General features: G+C 36.1%; 1 protein-coding gene across 13 annotated transcripts in view; it reads left to right on the top strand.

Annotated features, from left to right (window-relative positions):
* Window positions 1-19,213, top strand: part of ANO3 (anoctamin 3) — a 226,975-nt gene that overhangs the window by 173,886 nt on the left and 33,876 nt on the right. For all 13 annotated transcript variants that reach the window (XM_068945325.1, XM_068945324.1, XM_068945319.1 and 10 more), the window contains 7 exons: window positions 1,481-1,612; window positions 2,885-2,991; window positions 4,380-4,435; window positions 6,864-6,985; window positions 8,237-8,371; window positions 13,366-13,462; window positions 18,685-18,745. In XM_068945325.1, the coding sequence (XP_068801426.1) occupies window positions 1,481-1,612; window positions 2,885-2,991; window positions 4,380-4,435; window positions 6,864-6,985; window positions 8,237-8,371; window positions 13,366-13,462; window positions 18,685-18,745 (710 nt within the window). The remainder of the gene's footprint in view (window positions 1-1,480; window positions 1,613-2,884; window positions 2,992-4,379; window positions 4,436-6,863; window positions 6,986-8,236; window positions 8,372-13,365; window positions 13,463-18,684; window positions 18,746-19,213) is intronic.

The following is a 19,213-nucleotide window of genomic DNA, read 5'->3' as shown; positions in this document are numbered from 1 at the left end:
TGCTCATATTGTGTCAGCTGAAATAATCTCAGAGATCATGGTGATTCTACTTTTTCTATTTCATTTCAGGATTACTTATAAATGCAAAGGAAATGTAAAATTCTGATCCCACATTTGGCTTAGATTTCTTTCTGATACGATGCTAAATAGAGGTAGAATTTTATTGGGGTGGTGGTGGTGGTGGTGTTAATATTGAGAGGTATGTTTTCACAGAAGTGGCTTTCTTGTCCGGGTGCTACTTACTGTGTTATCCCTTATTCCTCTTAATTATGAAGTGCATATCTGGGCTTCTGCTTAACATCGACAAGTATTCACTTCAGATAAAAATCTCATACTTGGGTGTTAGGCATTTTGCAGAGATAAGATATGTATATTTATATATCTTGCATACACATTCAGAAAGGCCTAATCACACTAAAAATATTCTATAGGGAATGGTTTTCTAAAATCTAGGGTTTTTTTCTGAGTCTCTGACATGCTTCCGATGTCATAATATAGCGTTCTTTTAATATGAGGCTTAGTCCATAAATATCCACCTTTCATTGCAGTTCAATACGAGAAAAATATAGGTCTTCGAGGGGTGCCAAACTGAAGTAATAGGAAGGTAAATTCTAGCATTCCCTGTAAAGTTAACTACACTACACTAGATTTTTCCCTCTATAAAACCTGTCCTGAGATAGTATTTAGGCATATTGGCAGTGGAAGAAAGCTCTGAATGTTAATATATAATATATAGATGGATAAAGATACAAAAATTATGTTCTTGTGCATTATAGTATTAATTTTTAGTAAACTGCAGAAAACTTCATCTAGTTTTTGTCTAAAACTGTATGACAGTTTGTGTATAAAGCATCCTTTATTATATATATGGGTAGACTTGTTTTCCAAGGTAATATCAGCCCATGGATTTTGATGAAAATTTTGCAGGGGAAGATTTTGTTGAAGCTGATAGTAATTTGGTTCAGAAAATTTGGCTCTGAGTAGTCTTTTATTTACTAAAAAAAATAAAATAAAGACTTTAGTGTCCAAGTTGCCAGGGAAGGGAGGAGGAGTTGCACTTACACTGTCCTGTGGAGCTAGAGTAATTAGATTCATTCTTGAGTAAGGCCTAAGTGTTCACAGTTCTGCCAAATGAGCTGCCTTGGAAAATGATTTTGTGACTTAATTAAAAAAAAAATCATTAACAGTGTATTTCTATTGTCTCCATATTTTTTTTCCTGGACTCAATACTGCAATACCATCTGAAACCATAATCTCACTAACTACCGGTTAAGTTGTGCTTGAGTAAAGTATACAAGATCAGATCATGAATCATCACCCTTAATTTTACTTTTTAACTCCTTATTTTCTATTGGTTACTTAATGAGGAAAATTCCTGCTTTCATTTCATTTATAGTGCAATGTTACTAAGTGTGCACTGATGGAAGTAGAAACAACAATGCAGGTGAGAGCATGTAAATATAATTTCTCTTTGTCTCAGTTTGCAGAGGAATATGAGAGAGCTGAAAAGTTGGTTGCCCAGAAATCCAATGAAGCTTGATAAGGAGGCCCTACCTGATCTCGAGGAAACAGATTGCTACACAGCACCCTTTAGCCGTGCACGCATACACCAGTAAGTGTTGGAACATGAAATGCAGCACCAGAGCCCACAAGGATTTTTCATTCTCTTGCTTCTCAGCCATACAAGCCACTATTAACAGATGGTCACTGGCAAATACCCAGTGTCATATTTTGTATTTTCTATTGGTTTTCTTTTAAAGAACAAAATCTGCTCTCTGTTACTCAGTAGTTGACAGTCTCTCAGTAGGATAGTCAAACATTTCATTGAAAAAAGAACACAGCCTTTTTGGTTAAGAAGTTTTTCTTTCTATTACATTACAAAATGCAAATAGTTACTCGAGTTTGCTTTGCTTAATTACAGATTTTACTTAGACAAAACCTGAGACATCTGCTGAAGTTGGGAAAACCTAGAAGCAAGCTAAAAACAGTGACACTGGCTTTTTAACAAATGCACATTTTTAAAACACTTCTTTTTTGCTCTGAAAGTATAAATATATACATTGAAGAACAGCTTTATGATATGTATGTGTTCAGATCAGCATGTTGATGATGATGTAGTTGAACCGTGATGTAATTTTCTTTAAGGACCAAAACAGTAAAAGACTTGAAAATGTTAATGACCTGACTAGCTTGGAAATATGGAGTAATTGCATTATAATCTCAATTTTGTCGGTATTTAACTATACTGCATTTGGTCAGTCATTTGTTTTTGGTGTTACGTCTCAACCAGCTCAGCTGAAATTATGAACTGTAGTAGTGTTTCCTTTGACACAAATGAGTCGGCAAAAGCTCCTACATGTCAGATTTTTGGCTTCTAGAATCTGGAGCCATCTGTGAAAGGATGCTTTATTTGGCTCCATCCGGAGATTCTCTAAGGAAGGGGGTTGTGAAGCTGCTACTCAAGTGTCTGGTGCATGGAGATTTTTTTTTTCCTTGCTATATAGCAGTCCTAATAATTCTTTGACATAGACATATGCTGAATTCATCAGTAACATGAGTTTGAGGATGGTCACTGCTTCTGAAGTAGTCTGATTTGTATTTTAGATTTATATCCAAAACAGAAATGGTCTAGATGTTGGAAAAAATTTAGTTTTAGTTGCTTTATTTTCCTCACAATAAATATTTATCCTGGCACCTGAGATAGGATGTAAGATCTCACATCTTATATCTCCAGGGAAGTAAGATCTTACGTCTTGTGCACTGACCCGTAAGTGTAAAGATACAGTAAATCACTCTAAGAAGAAAGTAAAGAAAGTACTGAGCAGTTTTGTTTCAACATCTGTGCATTGTTTTGCATATTAAAAGACATTAATTTTTTTAATAGTTTTACAATAAACAATAAAGACAGCTTCTTCAGCAACTCCACAAGAAGTAGAATAGTGCATCATATGCTACAGAGAACAAAGTATGAAGATGGAAAATCCAAAATGGGTGAGAATACTGTATTTTTTTCTAAACTTGAAGCTATAAACATTTTTTTAGCTTTACTTGCCCGAAAAGCTATCGAGTAAACGAAATAAATATTGCCATCCCCTTGAAATCATTTTATCCAGTTAATAGTAGAGTTGACTGAACATGGCAACCAATTGTTATAAATTCAGTGAAAGACTGACAACGTTTTTCACCTAATATAATATTTTTTAAAATAAATTAGATGGTGATAACTTTGTGTGATAGAGAGCCATAATGAAGGTAACATATACCTCAGCTGAGGAGAGGTTTCTAGGAGTGGCCCTGGAAGTTCTGCTAGTTCACAGACGTTCCAGTCCAATAGAATCAGTCTGAGCTATACTTAGTTTATTTAAGGTCTCCATGCGGCTCAAGAACAGTTGACCTAAAGACAAATTCAGTCTATATTGGAACTCCTATTACAGTACTATTTTTCAGAAGCTCTAATTATTCATATATATTATTCATATATAAGAATTTTTTATATATATATATACATACACACACATACACATTTAAAGCCTTATATTTCTGATGATGGTAGAAATTACAGAAAGTGTTTTGGAGAGAAAAGAAGTAGTAAGAAAAACACGGGAAACAAGGGCTCAAATCCAATCACATTGAAACTGAGAGCAGATTTCATTTTGAGATTAGTTTAGTATAACTTGTATTTTTAGAATATTTAGAATATTTGAATAAACACATCTGAAATCTTTCATGAGAATTTATTTCTTGGGGAAGCTATTGTCTATAGGTATCCTTTCAAAGCCTACTGCATCTTTTTTATTAATGATTATTTATTACTTATTTATTAGGCTGTGGTTTGATCATATAACAGATTTGGCTTTAGGAGTCCTAGGAGCTGAATCAAAATGCTCAAGCCAGTATGGTGTAGAGCAATGATCTTATATGAACTCCTTCAGCTGTGTTATATTAAAAAATAACAACAGGTTAGGTTTAACCCTGCAGGGGTTTTGATGCCTCAAGGTTTGTCTGCCCATACCCCTCTCTCTCCATATGCCAGATCATCTGGTCAGACATAAAATCTGTATCATATACTCTGATTAATGCAACGCAAATGTAACTATGTTCTCACACTTGGTCTGGCATGAGCATCCAGCCTTGAGAGAAAAGTTGCAGACGCTACCTCTGAGGAAGTCCCTCTAATTTGACAGAGCCAGAAACCTGGAGGGATCAGTGAGACCATTGTGAACAGTTGGCTTTCCTTAGAGCTGATTACTGTTGTGTTTAACAGCATCCTGAGCAAGTAATACTAAGTGATATCTCAATGCATAACTTGAAAATTAGCACTGCTTGAAATCAACATATAAAAAATTGATATGGGAGCTAATACGTTTTTTTCTTCTTAGGTATTAATAGATTACTAAATAATGGAACATATGAAGCAGCATTTCCACCACATGAGGTAACCTGTTTATATTTCATATTTAATTTTAAATTTTATTTTATTTTTTATATTAATTTTATATTTTTCTTTGTGTTTAAATTAAAGCTTATGTTAGCATTTTGAGATCCCACTTTCTTTTTAATTTTGTCTTGCAACCTATTTTACTCTGTGATCTGTTCAATCTTTTTTATTTATGGTCTTAATTTAATATTGACTTTTTGACTTTTTCTTATCTAAGACATTGTAATAATATCCTGGAGCAGTTTCATACTGACCTAGAATAATAACATTAATTTTTTTATTAAATGGACATTGCCTGTGGAGTTTTTAAAGAGAACATCAATTGTTCCAATGAGTTGCTTTAAATTATTTCTCCGTGCCATGTACAAAATGTTCTGTTTTTCTAATAGGCTGTGCGGTGGATCAAAGTTGGGGAAACTAGTTAATTATTTCCTGTTTGAGTGCTTTCTATGTAGTTGTGGATAACTTTTACTTGAAAATATCTTCTTCAGTAAATTAAAGGCTACTGAAGAGTGATAACCACTGAAGTAAATGAAAAACTTGTCTTTGACTTCAGGGCTTTTCAGCCAGACCTTGTGTACTGAAAAGACAGGAGCAAGACACGCATCTTCTGTCATCTTACTTAAATGCCTTCGTGCTGTGATCACACAATCAGTAGCTTTGTAATTGCAACTGTGAACTTTGTGGTTGCTTTGGCTGAATATTGTGACTTGATCTTGGCTTTCAGAGACTGGCCTGTGCTTTCCAAATTACTGAGTACGTTTTTATGTGGTATTCATAATTGAATGCAAGGGTATATAGAGAAGGAATGTTTTAGATGAATAATTGAATATCATTGTTAACGCTTCAGTTAGGCATTATTATAGGCATTATAGAGAAAAGTTAGCCATACTACCTGAAAAACCTGTGAAGCTTTCTCTAACTTCAAAACCATGCTCTCATATCCATTTTCATGTATATGTTCCTTTGTTATGTCATAAACTACTGTTTCTAAGTATCAATGTAAGCTTAATGAAATCGTATTATTGAAATATGATTAATTGCTGTTGGACTGGTGCTAAAGGCTTGTGGTTAAACACTCTCAATTTTTTTTAAACAAATAAGCAAACAGGAGTGAAAATTCAGTCCTCGCGGGAACCCTATTAGACTTAAACTCTGTAATGCAAAAAAAGTAGAGAAAGAAGCAGAAGAAAGCAGAAAAGAAAAAAGATTTTAAAAATGAAAACCAGACTAATGCTGTATGCATTGCACTTTATCATTCCGGGGAATGTGAGAATAAGGTGTTGTTCCTTGCCCAGATTTTGCAATTGTATTTATGATTCTTTACTGACATTAGTAGAGTATATTGATGGGAAGTAAATAGAATTGGACCACTCTGCTGGTTTTGCTTTGTTTTGGACTCATTCTTAAGCCAATGGGTAAGCAGATTGTGACAAGTAAACTTTGTTCTTACAATTGCAGGAGATGCTCAAGATTTCAAATAAATGTTTAAAATCTGAATGGATAAACTACTTGAATCTACTAGAGTTAAAAATCTATCAGACTGCTAACTTTGAAGTAATTCTCAGGGGAACTCCGGGCTCTTCTCAAGCCCTGATGTGGCTCACTTGGGATTATTTGGTGAAAGATACTCTTTAGCATAACTAAATAACATAATAAAGTATTATCTAGAGAAATGTGAAGTTTTTTTTGGAAAATGTTGGAATAAAGGAGATGTCGTGCCTCAGATTTGGAATTAGGAATACAAGAAATTCTGCTTAGGATGGGTCTAGTGAATCTGTGTGTTACCTTTCTACTGCAGAGCCTAAGGCTGTTCTTTGAGGCTGTCAGGCAGCCTGGGGAATATCAGGCAAAGGCTGGAAGGGGGCTTCTTGGGTCAGATGCTTTTAGCACCTCAGACTCCTGTGTAAACTTCAAAATAATGCCAACTCTGTTGTTTCTATCATCTGAGGAAAAAAAAATACTATAAAAAGACCAGAAACACTGTGGGTTTTTATACTTTTAATCAGGGAGTAAATGAAGTACTAGAAAATGTATAGGAGAAGAAAATCAAGCTGACATTCTAGAAATTTTTGAAATTTTATAGGAGAAAAATAGATACCTCATATACATCTCATGAAAAAAATTGAAAAAATGCAATAGGTTAAAGCATACAAATAAGCATGTATTAGTGAAATACAAATACTGTACCTAAGCCATATAAGGAGTTGAGTTGTTCTTTGTAGTCTAGTCCTGTTATTTTGTCATTAGTTCTTAGAGAAATTGGCCATTTCATACCATATCTCTTGTATCAGAGTTATGTGTAATAAATTAAACTTACTTATTAAAAATAGTGAAGTTACAGTCATTGTATTCCAATATCTAATAAATGTATGTCTTTTCCATAGTGGCTAGTAATGTATTTTTATTTCTTCATGTTTTCCAGGGAAGCCACAAAAGCAGGCATCCCATCAAAACACACGGAGCTCAGAATCACAGACACCTATTATATGAGCGTTGGGCACGGTGGGGAATGTGGTACAAATACCAACCTCTGGATTTAATCAGGTATAAATACTTTGAAGCTTGTTTCTGTGATATGAACAGCATGATAGCAGTGTATTAAAACCATACTGTTGAAATCCTTGTCCTTGTGCTTTACTGTGAAATTTTGCTATTCAGTATTATAAGTTAAGACTCAAATTCTGTGAACTGCTTCTTTTGGCTTGTCTTTTGTGCAGGCCTGTTACTTTCAAATGAGGCTGCATAAAGGTACATAAATCCACTTGCATGACAGCTTGAGGAATGAAACCTAAAGTACAAACCCTTGAAGTGGTCTGCTGATCAGCTACTTGCCCCTCAAGTGAGCACCTTTGAAATCAGTACGACTGTGAATAACTCTTACCTACATGGATAGTCAGGGTTACCAGATTCAGAGGAGGGGAAATGCAGCCTCCTATTGATACAGCTAACTCCTAACAAGACTTTATGTGGATTGAAATAAAATTCTGTTTCATAATTAATTTCATGGATTACCACCTCTAAAATGGAGAAATATGTATGATGGAAGCAACTGTGATGTATTTTCATATTTTCCTGATCTTGGACATGGAATACCAATATTTCATTTTCCCTGCTGTTGGGTTTTACACCTGATCTGACAGTTGTAACCAGTCATTATTCCCAAATAATATTCCACTAAAGGCTGTGTAGCTAAGAATGCGTGCTGGGATTCTGCTGATCAAATAGTAGCACCCATGACTTTCAATCACTGCCACTTCTTCTCTTCTGGCAAGTGATGTCCAAGTTATGAAGCATTAAGGCTGAATCTTCAACTTGTTTGTTTGATCTATTATTTTCTCTCATAATAGTTTGAAATATGTCATAATATATGATTATCCATCATAAATTATTTTTCATATGGAATATTTAGGTCATGTCAAATTATATCCCTTTCCAGAATTTTTTTGTTATATGTGTATGTATGTGTGTATTGGAATACAATTTCCTGCAGTTGAAAATTTCCTATGGTTGAAATCAGTGCATCTACTTGGTCATTGAAAGGGCATGAAAATTGCAGACCACTTCAGTTATATCTTTTCAGAATACCTGTTTTAGAGAGAGTGCGATTAGTATCACTAGAATATTATGTCAGCCTGAATTAAAACATATTGATGCAGGGCTGCTATCCAGACAATAATTTTAACATAAGCTTGTAGTCGTGGCTCACTTTTAGAATTATTCTACTACTATGAGGATAGATAGGGTCACTATAATTTTTACATTTAAACAATATATGTATTTTTGTTCCTCATGTAGGCGATATTTTGGTGAAAAAATTGGACTATATTTTGCCTGGTTGGGATGGTATACTGGAATGCTTATTCCTGCTGCCCTTGTTGGGCTCTTTGTTTTCCTTTATGGATTGTTTACGATGGATTCCAGCCAAGTAAGGTAAAATCCCATTTTAAAACATACAAAATCCTATTGAAAATTAAAAACACACTGGCACTACTTATGTAATTATACCTTTATATGCTTTCCAGATTTGATGATCATGTAATAATAACCATATGGAATACTCAGTTCTTCATTCAAGTGTATCCATTTTATGTATCTGCTTTGCGTCAAGCTAGATGCTTACCATTTACATCAAGCGCTCTTAACCACTGCGTCGGCAGTGATTGCCGTCCTGTCTATAAGGAAAACCAGCAGATACTAATTCAAATGTCGTATATGCTGCAATGGTTTTCATTCCAGTGAAGACTAATGGGTGAAGAAGTCAGACATTCTCCCTCTTTACACCCACCCTGCCTATAACTTTCAGAGTGTAGTACAGTTGCAGAACTTCTCATTTATGCAGTTTTACTTTGTTTGTGCTTTTTTGTATATGCAGTTTTTTCCTCCAAATGTTATGTTAATATCATCAAACTTAGAATCTGATAAAATTCTTCAATATGTTGATGTAAACTGCAACAAGGAGACATGAATTAAGGGAGATTATAACCGAGTGAAATGAACGTCATTTTCAAGTTTCCCACTGTTATGGTTTTGCTCTGAGAGGGGATTATGTCAATTTAGAAACAGTGGTGGTAATGGCGAATGTGGTAGAGTAAGGGCTGACTGTATTTTTAAGAACTATTTCAGAGAAAACACCTTTATTACAAAGTTTTGAGTTAGGTATCATCAGACCGAATAGTAACAGTGGTCTTAAAATTGCAACCTTGTTCAAAGTAGTTTGGATGCTTAGGCTGTTAGCATAATGAAGTTAGATTTCATCAGAAATGTTATTTTTTAGCCTTTGAGCAGGAATATTTTATCTTTGTTTATAGAATTGTCTTTATCTTGCATTTCACAGTAAGCTATTGTATTGTCATTTCTGTATTGCTGTAATTAAGGCTAGGCTTTTTTAGGCTTTCGATTATTCACCAAATTCTTGAGTGACTTTACAACTTCAAATTGTATTAAATGCACTAAAATATGATAGAAATATCAGCGAAGAAACTAGGCTACATTTATATTATTCTCTGTATTAGTATTGTTTTACAATATTAAGCAATAATATTCATTGTTTTACAATAAACGTATGCAATATACAATGGATGCAGATGTAAAGTACAGGATCAGCCTGTCCTCAGAGCAGTTATTAGCACCATTGAACAGGGAATCTTGTATTCTGCAGCTATACTATGGCACAGCTTCAACAACAGGGGAACAAAGGGCCGTAATCTACAATTATCAGGGTGCAGCTTAATATTTTAGACGTTCCTTGTGGAAGAAAAACAAGTGATATTGACACTCCCCTGCTCCCCAAGAGAAAGAACAGAATTTCTCAGAATTTAGATTTTTCAAAATTTGAGCTATTATATGTTTGCATGTGTGTCATGCTCCTCCCTTGAAGGAGAATATGACCCTTGCTTAGCTCTTTTAAAAGAGAGATGCAGTTATCTGCTTTCAGGAGAAAGTTTCAAGTGTAATTCTCAGGAGAGCAGAGGTAGGCTAGCTTTACATTTTCCTGTCTTCTGTTTTTCCTTTTGGCTGCTGTTGAGAGGCTGCACACAGAACATGCAAATTTTAGTTAGTTCTTTACGCAGGTGGGTTGTTTTGGGTCCCTTTCTGGGGCATCTCAGTGTCATGCTGTGTTATGCAGAGAGCTGGGGTGCCTACTGGGGACTCTGAAATCTGCTCCAGACCCCAGAGCATAAAAGTTAGGTGAGCCATTGTGTAATCTTTAGATACCTAATGGGAATGGGTGGAGAGTTATGTATCTGTTTATTGTAGCTAACGTTGACTAGTGTTAATTTTAACATATTTACAGAGGACCACTAGACTTGCACTAGACCATGTAGAAGGTCTACCCTGGCTGTGTACTTTATGAAGGTCGAAGGAAATCTGTAATTTGGATGTGATAATTTGGGGCAGAAGATCATCTCTGCCACTGAGGGTGTAAATCTATGGTTAGCCATGAGTTAACACAATACTGTCCTATTGGTGAATTGCTATGACCAAATAAATAAGACCCCCTGCTAAACATGGATTCAAGAACAGGATTTACCTAAACCAAGTTGATTGTGACTGGCTGGATAAAATGTATGCAAATCTTGCCTGTATTACCTTGTATACTTAACTAATTATAATGGATAGTGGTAAAAGATATAAAATATGCTTGCTTCATTGCCTTTCAGTTAAAGGAAACAGCTACATAAACATTAATAATAGTATTAAAATATATTATTTTTTGAGCGCTACAGCTGCCACAGTAGGCAAATGCATGTTCATCAGCAATCAGCAAGAAACTGAGCGAGGTATTTTATTCTGACCAAATCTAGACCCAGGAAAGCCAGTGGCAGTTAGGACTTTAGGATTAGTGTCCAGGCATCATGTCAATATCATAACTGTAATATTGCTCCAAATCCCTATTCAGTGTTACTCAGCACAATACTATTTCATGTGAAACTGAGGTTTTGTCCTATTAATGTCTGTTACTAGGGACCAGTGGATGGTAGGAAGTGTTGATCTGTAGTATGATAATAAATTCTGTGACGAAACCTGTTTTTCATCTGCCCTGTGTACCACAAATTTTGAACCTTACCAATTGATAAAATCCTTTTTACAGAAGTGTGCTTTTCTTGGTAATATCTGTTCACCTTTTAGCATTATGTAGCTGGATTTGGGCTAGCTAACATGAAGCCTACCTCTAGAGGCTGGAGAGAGAAAAATGACGATTTTATTCTTTTTTCACCAAGGTCCAGTGCACTTTCAGCACAGAACAAATAAGCAAATGCACAGCATATGTTGCCATAAAATATTAATTAAATGTTGATTATCAAACCAGCCATAGATTTTGTGAAGCAGTAATTATAGAGGGTTATGAAGAATGATGTTGCATTCAAGACTAGGTTGTCTTGTTTAAAAAGTTATATGATGCTCACCTCTGCTCCCAAGTCAGGGGCTGTTCTGCTACGCAGCGGCTCCATGAGAGCTCCCACTCCTGCACTCTGATTTCCTTGGGGTGGTGCCGCATGGTTCATTGCAGCTGCTGAGTCAAACTTCTGCTGCGCCCAGCTCACTGGTGACGTCTCACTGTGCGTTGATCCTCCAGTGCAGTTTTTCCTCACTCAGTGTGGAGTGAGGAAAAGCAGATCCGCAGTGATGAGTGAGGAGAGATTGCTCCTGTGGTGCAATTTATGTACTTCTCCTCTGTCTTCTGAGTGCTAGGGTTTTGGTGGTGATAGCAGCAGCTCAAAGTAGTCAGGCTGAGTGCTGGTGTCCAGCCCTGCGGGCACTGCCAGGCCATGTTGTCCCTGCTACTCTCTGGCCTCCCCACCCTGCCCAGGCCCCCATGCCAGCCTGGCCACAGGCCCCACCAATCCCAACCACAGACCAACTGCCAAGCCTGGCCCCATCATCTCAGTGCTGCCTAGCCATCCATGGGGCTGTGTCTGACCCGGTTACCCTCCCCAGGGCTGATCCCAACCCTGACCTGCAGGCTGACTTCCCAGCTTGATCTCAGACCTGCCTCATGACCATGAACTTGCCTGGTGATCTTGACTCTTGGTAGAACCTGGCCATGATCTCTGGGCCTGCCCTGCACCGTCACAGGAAGGTGGGACAGGCCCCAGCTCCAGGGAGCCACACAGCACCCTGGTGGATAGCTGCAAGGCTGTATAACAGAAGGGTCGGGTCATCTCTATAGTTCCTCCCTGGCTGGCAGCCCGTGAGCTGAAAATTGAACGTATGTGTTCCCTTTTGGTGCTACCCTTCCTTATTATCCAGAGCAAGTGCCTTCTCTTACACTGTATTTTGCCTCTTTTTCTCTCCCTTGCTTGGTTAAAGTTTTAGGAAAATAATGAACTTTCAAATCGGGTAGAATCACTTGATTCAAATTTATTATGCAGGAAGAAGGTGGTGTAATAAGACAGGCAGATAAAACCCTTCAAGCACGTTGTGCTATCAAGGAATATATACTATTCTAAGCAAACATGCATGTGTGTCCATATTTAGAAACAGAAGTTTCTCCATTCTGCATAGTTTGGGAGCAAAGCACTTTTCTGTCACAATGCAGATGCATAAGGCAGGCATGTTTTTTTGGAAACAGATTGGAATTGAGGATGTCCTTTTTCTTACATGAGCAATGGAGTTTGGAATAAAACTTTGTAGTACTGTGGTTGCCAGGATTCAGCACTGAGATCCCTGAGAGTTCTGTGATTATAGTGGTGGCAGCCGTTTTGAAGGTTCAGTTGTGAAATGAAGGTAATCAAACAAAAAATTTGAAGAATCTCTATTGAAGTTCATAGTAGCTTCCAGAATATTTAGATTGCGTTCTTAGGGCTCAGACATGCAGAAACAAAAACACAGATCATGCACCTGTTTCAAACGCTTCTAAATATATTTCTTGTTTCAAACGCTTCTAAATATATTTCTTGTTTCAAACGCTTCTAAATATATTTTGATCTATTTGCCCTTCCATAGCTAAACTGGGAAAAATGTAAAGTATTAGTCAAATGGAAAGGCTTTCAACAGTTCTCCAGAGTGCTTTTTGTTTGGGCTCTTTTATTTCAATGGTTTATGTGCCATATCTATTGTGTATCATTATACTGTCGAACTATTATATGTGGGATAGTCTATACAAAAATAACTCTGATGGTTCTAAAGAAGGTTGGTTTTGGTGGGTTTAATGGGTTTATACATATCACTAATTAACACTATTGTAATTTGTCCCTTTGTTGTCTGTGCTCCAGTGCCCAAAGATTTAAGGTTACTAACTTAATAGACTTGGGATTGGCCTTTTCATTCCAAACGCTCACTTTTAATTTATTTTGTTGAGTCTGTTTTGCGGTGTAGGCATAATGTTAACGAAGGCAGACCACAAAGAGCGCAGCCTGAGAAAATGTTAAGAATGCTAAAAGCCTTTTTATAACCTTTATTTTCCTGTCTTACTGCTAAAGCAAAGAGATCTGCGAGGCAAATGAAACCATCATGTGCCCTATGTGTGAGCGCAATTGCACGCTACAGAAACTCAATGAAAGCTGCATATATGCCAAGGTAATTATTAGCTTATTACTGTCAAGATACTTTCTATCTAAAAGTCCACTTTCATTGTATAATGGCTGCCCTTCTTTCAGCAAAGTTTGCTACATGTTTCTTTACAAAGTTTTCAGCCTTTGAAATTCGTACTACTAACAAGTATGACATCTCTGAAATGTTCAGAGATGGTTCTAAAGTTTACTTTAATATCTGTGAGTGTTTTCTTCCTAAATCCCTATTCTTTTTATCAATTTATAAAGTCCCCTGAGCGACGAAACTTTTCTTGGAAGTTATTTTCTACTTTCCCCTGTAATTGACTTCTTATTCCGTTTCGCTTGCATATTTGCAGATTGAATTTCTGCTCTTAAAGGAATTCTCTTGCATTACACAGGGTTATAATGTGCCTGTGATGTGCTTTGCTCTGTCAAGCTAATGCAAAGCTTTTACACAAATATTTTGCTACAGGAGGCTATCCTTCAAATATGAGTAAACATAAGTACTTCTGTATACATGTGGTGTTTTCAAGTCAGCACATTTATCAATATGTTTTGATGCATGTTATGTTCACAATGCTGGAAAACAATCTTGGCATTTTTCTTGGAATTCTTTAGCTCAGAAGATAAATGCAAACTTCTGAGCAAGATCTGTAGAACGTTAATTGTCTCTGGGTCAAAGAGAGAAAATATATTAGATTTTGAAATTTGGCATAAAAAGGACTTTGAGTACAACTTGATATTTCTAAACTCTGAAGGAAAATTCAAAAAAATTACATTTGAGATTGATAAAAATGATTTGTGTTTTAACTTAACAAATTTAACTTTTTATTTTATTTTATAATGCCAAATGAAAAAGTTATTTTGAAACAACTACAAATTGTCTGTTGAAACTGTTATTTTTAAGCAAAGCCCAGTTACTTATTTTCAAATATGGATATAACTTAATAGCAGAAAATTGCTCCGTGCATTCTTTTCATAATTTTTTTTAATGAATTTTGTAAGTTTTTACGATGTCTACTGAATCCCTTTCTTCATGGGAATAGTATTATGGAAGTGATACAGCCCATGCCAGAATCCTCTCTCTTTAGAGGCTGGCCAGTACCTCTTTAGCAGTCCACTGCAATCTGACAGGAAGTTAAAGGCATGCTACAGTCCCAAATGTATTAATTTTAGGTCCTGTTATTTTAACAGCTGCATTTGATAAGCAGCATTTATTTCTCACATTTACATTTGCACTGAGATCTTGTGGTTAAATCATGCAAACATCATTTTTTAATGTCATATTGTAAATAACAAATTGTAGCAGAAAAGGTGATGTTCCATCCAGCACGCATGCCACAGATTTTCAAACCAATCTCCTTGAATCAAAATCAGATGACAGCTAGGGAAGACAAGAAGTAATCACTCATCTTCCATCTTCACAAGTGTCATTTTCTGATGTCTGCAAAACCTGTGAACATTAATACAGGATCCCAGCTTTTCTACCAATGCTTTTGCTCTGAAAAACTGGTCAACCTCAGACTGGAACAGAGAAGACAAAAAATACTGGAACAGAGAAGACAAAAAATAGTTGTTCTCTTTTAGGATTTATCTGTTCTGGATCTCTACCAGTGGGTCTGTGTTCTGCATGCATGGGTAACGTGTGCTGCATGGATAAGAGCTGGTCTTGGAGGAGGAGAGAGAAACTCAGTCTTTGGGAAGGAGTATGATTGCCATCTGGCCGCTTGGATGGCAAAAAGCTGAATGGGGCTTTTTATAACTCTGAAGGGTATAACTGCAAAGTTGCCTGGTATTTGCCTGGTTGTCTCTGAAGAAAAGTTCACTGAGGTTTCACTCCTTATCCTTTTGCTAGGAAATGGCTGCTTTCCAGAAGGGGCTGTGATCCTGCTTGCTGGTGCTGCCGTGCTCCAAGAGTTGAGCAGCAAATATCCAATCATGAGTCAACAGCTCCACTTTGTCTGCACAGAAATTAGTGAATGAAAACAATCTGTTATGTTAGCAAACTGCCATCTGATTTCAAATCAAATATTCCTTTGTTCTTCTTGAAGCAGTGTTAATAACACAACTAAGTAGAAATAAAGTATTTGAAAGTAAGGCATCAAATCTGCTTTCCAGGAAAGGAAAATGGCATTTCCTGCTTGCTTTCTTGTTCCTCAGATGAAGCTTGTCAGAGTCCTCCTCAGGTTTTGTTGTTATTTCTCTGTCTTTCTCGTGCACAGCCAAAGAGCTGAAATGTAAGGGAAGCTATTCCTGATTCATTCCAGGCAGACACTCTTATTCTGGAATCAGTATTTTAATCTTTATTCATTACTTTGAAATAACTTACAGTATACAAGTCCACAAGCATTGAATTAATTAGGAAAAATAAGTTAGTAAGTTACTTTTAAGTGAAATTTCCCTCACTGGGCTTGCTTGTCATGGGACCTGCCTCATCTATATAGGGCCTCATGCTCATATTTTACTCTGTTAAAACTCTTGTCAAGGTTTTCCTGCATTTAATATCTGCCAGTTTTTCCTGTTTAAGAGCAGTTTGCATAGAAGAAGTAATAAAAAAAAAATAGTTCAAATATTTTTTCTGCCAAGTTTTTTGTAAAGCTGGAGGCAAAATATAGAGATGCCTTTTTCCTTTTTGTTACTGACCATTTCTTTCATCCCCTCCCTCCTTTTTTCATCTCCATTTAAAATACCACACTGAAGTGAAGTTTATAATTTAAGGGAAAGGAATGTAATATCTGAATTGTAATCTGAATAACAGAATACCCAACTCATCATTCTTGTCCACATGAAGTGAACTCTTTAATCGGTATAAGTGATCAGCATGGGGCATTATGTCTCATTCAGTTAGTTCCACTCCCATCACACCTTGCCCTCGGGCAGAATGGGTAGAGCATTGTTTCAGAGTGGATTCAAAGTGCAGGATATCACGTATGATGGTAATACCAATCAGGTATGCTGACTGACTAGAACTGATTCTTAGAGTATTCTGCTACTACTTTGAGGCCTCTGGTCAATATTGGGTCTCAGTCTATTCAGTTAGCCTTTAAGCCATTCAGTTCATTCTTCTGAGTGTGATACTGAATAATAGGAGCCCAAACTCTGTATCTACAGATACAGTGCTAGATCTGGAGCAAGATACATATTTTGTACTTTTAGCAGCACTAAATCTGCTGGGTTGGATTTGTTCATTTGTTTTGGTTTGTTTTGTATTTCCTTGGAAAGATACACTCTTTACTGAGCAGATTATCCAAAATCACTTTTTCATACATACATACATTCAAAACTGAAATATTTATCAGGTTTATTCTGCTACTTTTGTTCACCAGTCACATTTTCAGTGAGATCATTAATAGGTCTCATATCTATTATGTTTGTGAGTTTTGTGCTTTATGAGAGCAATAGAAAAACAAAGGAAAGGACATATTTGTACATACGATTGATCCCATTATGTGATTTATATAGAGAGCACACTGGATTTGTCGATACCAAATATCAATTAGTAAATTCCCATTTTTTTCCAGTACCGTAAAGAATAAACCCAGACTTGCATGCAGATAAAAGGTACGGGTTGTTAGTATATTCTCTCAATATTAGAATTATTTAGCTTGAGAAGGAATGGAATTCTGAGGCAAGCAACAGTGTTTCTATTAACTTTTTCAAGAGTTAGTTCTCTTACCAAATACCCTTGGCTGCCTATTAATTTACTAGGCAGAAGCAATAATGACAGCTTTATCTAAAAGAATGAAAATCTCTCAGCAGGACTGGCTTTTGCTACAGAGGTCAGCCCCACTGACAAAGCACAGGGAAGCTATTATGCATTGTACTCTTGCTTGAGTGGGTTCAGTAATCTGCCTGAAGCAAGCTGTCATCCAGCTTGCCAACATCCTGTATCCGTTGAGAGACACCTTGCATAAAGAGCACTCCTGATGGCCAGAACACATTCGTGTATAAAGGAAGGTCACAATGCTACAAAACTTAATCTGATTACCTACTAAGCAAATTTTTTTCAAGTATATGACATACTATTCTTAGAAAATCACCATAAATTGTTTGGATAGGTTAGGATGATACATATCAAAAACATTTGTGTCACTTTCCCTTTTCTTTTTCTTGTGTCTTCAGATCCCCTTTTTAATATGTGCCCCTCGATAAGTTTTTCTGTTGGTTTGGTCTATTATCTCATAATGATTTATGCTTTTTTTCAGATGGGAATTTAAAGCCAGTGTTCTGCTAACTAATGCTCAGCAACATCTTAAACCACTTTTCATTCAAAGAAATTTAGACTCGTTATCCCTGGATAAATTACATCACTGTCAATTGCCAACCTTCAATCTATTGAAACTACATTGGTCTTAATTTCAGCTTCCTAAATACTCTTTCATATTATGACTTGCAAATAATAATTTCCAAATTTTTGTAATATAAATTGCAATGTTTTCTTAAAAGGTTGGACATCACATGGCCTACTCAGATGCTTAAAGCGATCCATAGGCATGTGAAAATTACTTATTACTTATTTTCTATTGGTAAGCCCTGGATTTTTCAGTAAGATATAGATTCTTCTCCCAAAAGGTCATAATGAAGAGTAAGAAAATGGATAAATCCAGCAAACAAGCTGGAGAGCATTCATGAGGTGAAATTAAGTGCACAATGTAGAATTACGCTTTGTTGGGGTTTATTTAAAATTTATATACCATTTGTGGGAGTTATAGGGCACTAGCCTTTTAAGAAGGAGAATATATCATTAGGAACAATTTAGAGGCTGAGATGGCTGGATAAAAAGGAATACATGCTATTCTTAGAGGCAGAGGAATTGCAGGATGGCTTGGGAAAAGAATAAAATGGCATGGAAAGAGATATTAATTATGCACAAAGGAACAGAAGTGAAAAGGCAGAAGAGATTTAATATTCTGAAAACCTTAAAATAGAAAGTATTGAGCTTAAATTTGAAATGGAATATGAGTGGGACTCTGGAGGAGTTTCTAAACTCTCTGAACATGGCCAGAGCAGTTCTGAGTATTTGTGAAGCAAATAGACAGAGATTTGTGAACTGACAGTCTTGAAAACCATAGCTGAAAATATAGTGACTGGAGAAACTGGAGAAATATTTTGGTAGAATAAACATGAGAGTAGGACTTCTTATTAGGATGCTTATCTTTTAATTTCTGCTACCTGTTACGTACTCTGGGATTCTGTGGAGCAAGGTGGCAGTATTATTTGTTCATGATGTATTTATTTTCTATTCAGGTTACACATTTGTTTGATAATGGAGGGACTGTCTTCTTTGCTATTTTCATGGCAATTTGGGGTAAGTCAATTTTTCTTCTGTGATTTTTTTTTTTTTTTTTAGTTCGTCTGTCCCTTCTATATGATTACTAAGGTTAGGGAGATTATATTTTTTAATAAAATTTAAAGAAAGATTATGATTTCATCACACATGCACTTTCTAGTTTTCATCAGCTTTAATTTCTATACTAGTAGTAGATTAAAAGCATATTTTTTATTCTTAATGCAATGACTTTAATGTCTTTAAGCCTGAGTTGTATATCATGCAGGCAGAAGTCTTTTTAGAGGCAAACACGTGGGATAGTGTACTGGTCTGGAGACAATATAGAAATCAGAGTGTAGAGAGTTGTAATAGAATAAATGAGAATACTTTCATGGAAGCTAATTAGAGGGAAATAAATGAATGATTTGATGTTAAATTTAACCAATTTAACCAATTTAACTATTTATATTCAAGGTCTTTAGTCTGCGTATCTCATTATGTTCTCTC

The sequence above is a fragment of the Struthio camelus genome, chromosome 5 (assembly GCF_040807025.1).
Source record: "Struthio camelus isolate bStrCam1 chromosome 5, bStrCam1.hap1, whole genome shotgun sequence".
NCBI lineage: Eukaryota > Metazoa > Chordata > Aves > Struthioniformes > Struthionidae > Struthio > Struthio camelus.
This window is presented reverse-complemented; position numbering and strand designations above follow the sequence as displayed.